General features: G+C 40.5%; 1 protein-coding gene across 1 annotated transcript in view; it reads right to left on the bottom strand.

Annotated features, from left to right (window-relative positions):
- Positions 1-266, bottom strand: part of SETTUDRAFT_111887 (uncharacterized protein) — a gene marked incomplete at both ends in the record, with an annotated part of 1565 nt that extends 1299 nt beyond the window's left edge. The window contains one exon of the mRNA XM_008029725.1: positions 17-266. Within this exon, the coding sequence (XP_008027916.1) occupies positions 17-266 (250 nt within the window). The remainder of the gene's footprint in view (positions 1-16) is intronic.
- Positions 267-5434: the final 5168 nt, after the last annotated feature.

The raw sequence follows: 5434 nt of genomic DNA, 5'->3' as shown, positions 1-5434 counted from the left end.
AGGCTTGCTTCAACACTTGCAGGTATTGATGGAGCGGTTCTAAAGACTCCTAGCACCTTTCTACACGCGAGATTGTGGAGTGGTTGGAGTAGCTTTGTTGCGTAGCTTTGTGAGTGCCAGTATACTGGTGCTCCGTAGTCTGCAACGCTAGTAACGCACGCTAAGTAGAGCTGCCTAATGGCGTAGGGAGAGAGGCCTGTCTCTATATTTGCTAGTCTCCCTATCCTCTGGAAGGCGGCTTTGGCTTGGCTGGCACGCACAAAGATTTCTGCTTAAAAGTTGGTGTGTGTGTGTGTTTTTGTTTTTTTTTGTCATTATTACACTTGTTGTGGTTAACTCTTATAAGTTCTTCTCTTATATAGATTAATACTTAGTTATTCTATCTTCTAATAGAATTAGTTTGTCTTACTAACCTAGTTAACTCCTACAACTTCTCTCTACCTTATCGCCAGACAATTACCTCACGGATACTTTAGCTAAATAGCCTCGCCCTAACCCGGACTAAGACTAGGTAAGTATAGTTTCTAATAGTGTTAGGAAACCCCGTGTAACACTTTGACCACCTACGGATTTGGTGGAACGGATTAACTAATAGTCGCTTAAATAAGATTACCATAATGGCCCACAGCAGAAGTCAGGGACAGAAGCCTACAATTGCAGCTCCTACGACTTCACTAGCTCTCGACGACGAGATGCTTAAAGGAAGCGGTTCTAACTCTAACTTCTTAGATGGAGAAAGGAACAACGCGAACTAGGCTAAGGTATAAGATCTTAAGCAACAGCTGCGCATCTAGGCACGGCAGATAGCTGCTATATAGGAAATAATAGCGCAGATGGCTGGCTAGCTAACAGCTACGCCAAATGGACGCGTTATAAAACCTAAGATGGCAACGCCTGAAAAGTATAAAGGAGGTCAGCACGAACTTAGGACGTTCCTCACTAACATTAACTTATACTATAGATTTAATAGAGTACTAAACGATTAGGAAAAGATTCTCACAGCTAGCATGCACATAAAAGGAAAAGCAGCTAGCTAGATGTAACTATATATAGAGGACTTTCTCGCAGCACTAACAAGTTAAGGAACAAAGGCTAAGACTAAGAACCTATTTTAGGATTAGAATAGCTTTAAGGAAGAAATAGGACGCATCTTTAGGGAAGTAGACGCAAAGAACTAGGCCAAGAAAGCAATTATGCGCCTAAAGCAGACCGCGTCCGTAACCGCCTACACAGCAGAGTTTAAGCAACTATAGGCAAGGATTGATTAGGACGACGCAGCGCTACGAACGACATTTGAAGCAGGTCTAAAGGACAACATCAAAGACGCACTTGTATACTATAACAAGCTAGAAACGCTACAAGCTCTAGTGGAGCTAGCCACGCGTATCAACAATAGGTTATAGGAAAGGAATAAACAGAAGAAACAACAATTCCGCCCTAACACGGCTAATATAAAGCGACAGCGCAATAGAACTAATAATAATAGCGACATAATTATAATAGGCAAAGTACAAGAAAAGTCTAAAGATAGGAAAACTTGCGGAAAGGGTTAGGACAGCCTCTCCCTAAAAGAACGCAAGAAGCGTTACAATAGTAAGGCATGTCTCTAATGCGGCGAAGTAGGACACTTCCGCAGAGATTGCCTAGAGAACGAAGTTAAGCAGGCAGCGGTCAAGATTAGGATGTTGCGAGCTTAACGACCAATCTTGACGCCAGACGAATTGTTAGAGATCGACAACCTCAGCAATTTAGACCTCTACGATAAGGCACGATCTGATGAGATCACAGACTACGTGATCGTCCTGGGGCTCGTACGAGCGGACGAACACATGAAATAGGAAGTGCCAGAACCCACCAACTAGATCGTCAAAGACGAAGACACAGTCTGCTACTTAGCACTAGACTAATGCTAGGTATGCAGAAGTGCTATACACTATGCAAACGACTATTACCTTAGAAGAGGAAGAATAGCAGTCACAAGACAAAACGCAGCAGAAGCTATAAGACAAGCGGCTTAGGAACAACTATACTTTAAAGACGACCTACTAGACGGAAACTAAGAGATAGAGCATTAAAAGCCTCATTGGGTCGACTGCAATAGCATTAATTAATGCCAGTACCACGCGGAGGAAAGCAAACGAGATTAATACTAGAAAGATAGCTATTGCCACGCTTACCTTAGAGCAAGCGCTTGTAGGGTTCTAAACTATTATATCTATAAACCTAAGAAGCAGGAGGAGCACAAGAAGCTCTATTAGTATCAATGCAAGATAGCATTCTACATGTACTACTATAACGCTAAAGAAAGTTGTAAACTAGATTATAAGGCAACTAGTTATAAGCAACTTTAGGCAAACAAATGTCTAATGCTAGATTATATTGTCTATAAGGACAAACACCAAAAAGCGCACAAGCGCTTATGCTGGATTAACTGCGTAGAAAAATACTAATTCTATCAAGAACAGCGAATCGCGGCAAGGCAGGAAAATTATTACTTGCATAACACTATCGCGGCTAAGGAATGCTAGATAAAGAATTGCAAGATGCATAGAACAACAACAATCCTAATGCCAGAGACTATAGACAACATGATCCCACACGAGAATCTCTATTAGTCCTTCTATACAAACGACAACTATAAGATACACTAAAGCTTAAAGGACAACAATAGTTATTACCCTAAAAAACAAAAAGGCAAACGCCTTAGGAGTAAAGGACACTTAAAAAACTAGGATGCCGCTAAGGACAAGGTCACGCTAGTAAAGGTAGTTCTAAAACGACCCTTAGACGTGTATATCACACCAAGAGTTGCCTAATAGAATTAATAGCGACTATGCGAGTACATAGGCACGAGATAAAAGCGTTGATTAACAGTAGAGCTGCTCGAACGATAATCTCACCTAGAGCGGTGGAGAAATACGACATACCATACTAGAGTAAGAAACATCCGCTAAAGGTAGTATTGGCCAAAGAGACACCTGTAGCATACGGGAAAGGCACGATAAGGCTTGAAACAGAACTGGTAAAGCTAGAGGTGTCCGATACTAGTAGCTAAATAAATATTAGTATTATAGATCTAGGCGAACTAGATATGCTAATTAGTTATAACTAGCTAGATGCCCATAACCCTGCCATCAACTAGCAAAAGAGAACAATACTCAGCCAAGAACCTGCGCGTTGGGTTGCTGGAGTACGACACGAGATACGCCCGACGAATTAGTGCACACCCAAGGATGGGAGATTTGGCAAGATCTCACTGTATAAGATCGCGAGAATCTATGCGAAGGACCCTTAATAGATAGGAGTTATATAGATAAGACGCGTCGCGCCTACAAAGGACGGACCCTTACTACTAGATACACCAAATAAGGATTTATTAGGTATACTAAAGGAATATTAGACAAACGAGTTTTAAGATTTATTTAAGGAAAACAAGGCAATAGACTTAGCTAAACACCAGGATTGGGATTACGAGATTATCCTAGAGGAAGGAGCAAAGTTGACGCTAGGAGGAATGTATCCTATATCGCCTAAGCACAACGCTAAGCTTAAGAAATACCTCTAAAAGAATCTAAAGAAAGGATTTATTAGACTAGGATTAAGCCTAATGGCCTTACTAATATTGTTCGTAAAGAAACCTAACGGAAAGTGGCGACTATGCGTCGACTATAGAAGGTTAAATGGGGTTACTTAAAAGAATAGATACCTACTACTACTTATATTAGAGCTTATAGATCAACTCTAAAGAGCTAAGTAGTTTACAAAGTTTAATGTCTAGGAAGGATTTTACTAGATCAGGATCAAGGAAGGAGACAAATAGAAAATAGCGTTCAAGACAAAGTATGGACTGTTTAAGTACATAGTAATGCCGTTTAGATTAACGAATGCGCCAGCAACCTTTTAATTAGTCATTAACAGCGCTCTCCATGAATACCTTGGAATCTTCGCGACAGCGTATCTAGACGATGTACTAGTGTACTCTAGAGGATCGCTTGAAGAACACATCAAACATGTTAAGAAAGTGCTTAGGAAGCTTAAGGAATACAAGCTGTACCTGCAGCTAAGAAAGTGTGAATTCCACGTTAAAGAAACGGAATTCCTAGGCTTTATCATCTTAATAGAGGGAGTTAAGATAAATCTAAAGAAGATCTTGACTGTACAGGAATGGCTAAAACCTAAAATAGTTAAGGATGTGCAATCCTTTCTTAGATTTGCCAATTACTATTAGAAGTTTATTAAGGATTACTCAAGAATTACCGCACCTCTCTTAGAGATTACGAAGAAGGAAATAGGATTCCGCTAGAATAAGGAACATTAAGAGGCTTTTGATTGGATCAAGCAAATATTCCTAACCGCACCCGTACTAGAGATGTACGACCCAAAACGGAAAACGAGGGTCAAGACTAACGCCTTAGACTATGCACTTGGAGCTGTGTTGTTACAGCAGGGCCTAGACGAGAAATGGAGACTGGTGTTCTACCATTTACGCAAGTTCTCTAGAGCAGAACTAAACTACAATGTTCACGATAAGGAACTACTTAGAGTAGTCGACGCCTTTGAACAATAGAAAGTGTATCTGTTAGGACTTCTAGATATAATTGAGGTATTTACTAATTATCAAAACCTAGCGAGTTTCATAAAGACAAAGAAACTCAACCGACGACAAGTCTAATAGGCAGAGATGCTAGCTTAGTTCGACTTCAAGATTACGCATCGTCTAGGATCGCTTAACAGAGCAGCGGACGCTCTTAGCCAAAGATCCAACCTTAAGGAAAAGGAATACAAGATACCACACGATGCAGTACTTAAGAAAATGCCCAATGGCAGTCTTAAGTACAACCAGCCAGAACTAGCTCGAGTAGCTAAGGTGGCCGAGCAAGTGGAAACGTTACAGCAACGATGGCAGCAACAAGCGGCTAGCTGGCAGTTTAAGCCTAAAGACACTAGCTCTAATAAACTATTACAGGACGAAAAGGAGTACTAAGATATAGTTTCAAAGAATTAGACATATGTACCTCCACACATGAGATTAAGTCTTATACAAGAACTGCACAAGTCCCTAGAATACAAACACATAAGAATTAAAGAAATAGTTAAGCGACTATTAAAGGAGTTTATAATACCACGCATGCGTGCGAAGGTGCAGAAGATCTTAGGCAACTATTTAGTATATTACTAAAACAAGCCTAAGAGACATAAGCCCTATAGCCTGTTATAACCCTTACTGCCACTAACACGACTATAGAGTAGTGTAACAATGGACTTTATAGTGAAGCTCCTAAAATTGTTAGAACTAGGATTAGCTTAACTTTGTGACATAATCCTAGTAATCGTATATTAATTAACTAAAGGAGGACGATATCTAGGAGAACCGACCAACTTCGAGTTTTCTGGAAACCGCTAGGAAAGCACGCTATCTAGGAGAACCGACCAC

Source organism: Exserohilum turcica, assembly GCF_000359705.1.
Source record: "Exserohilum turcica Et28A unplaced genomic scaffold SETTUscaffold_31, whole genome shotgun sequence".
Taxonomy (NCBI): domain Eukaryota; kingdom Fungi; phylum Ascomycota; class Dothideomycetes; order Pleosporales; family Pleosporaceae; genus Exserohilum; species Exserohilum turcicum.
The sequence above is the reverse complement of the archived record's forward strand: the minus strand, read 5'-3'. Positions and strand labels throughout refer to the sequence as shown.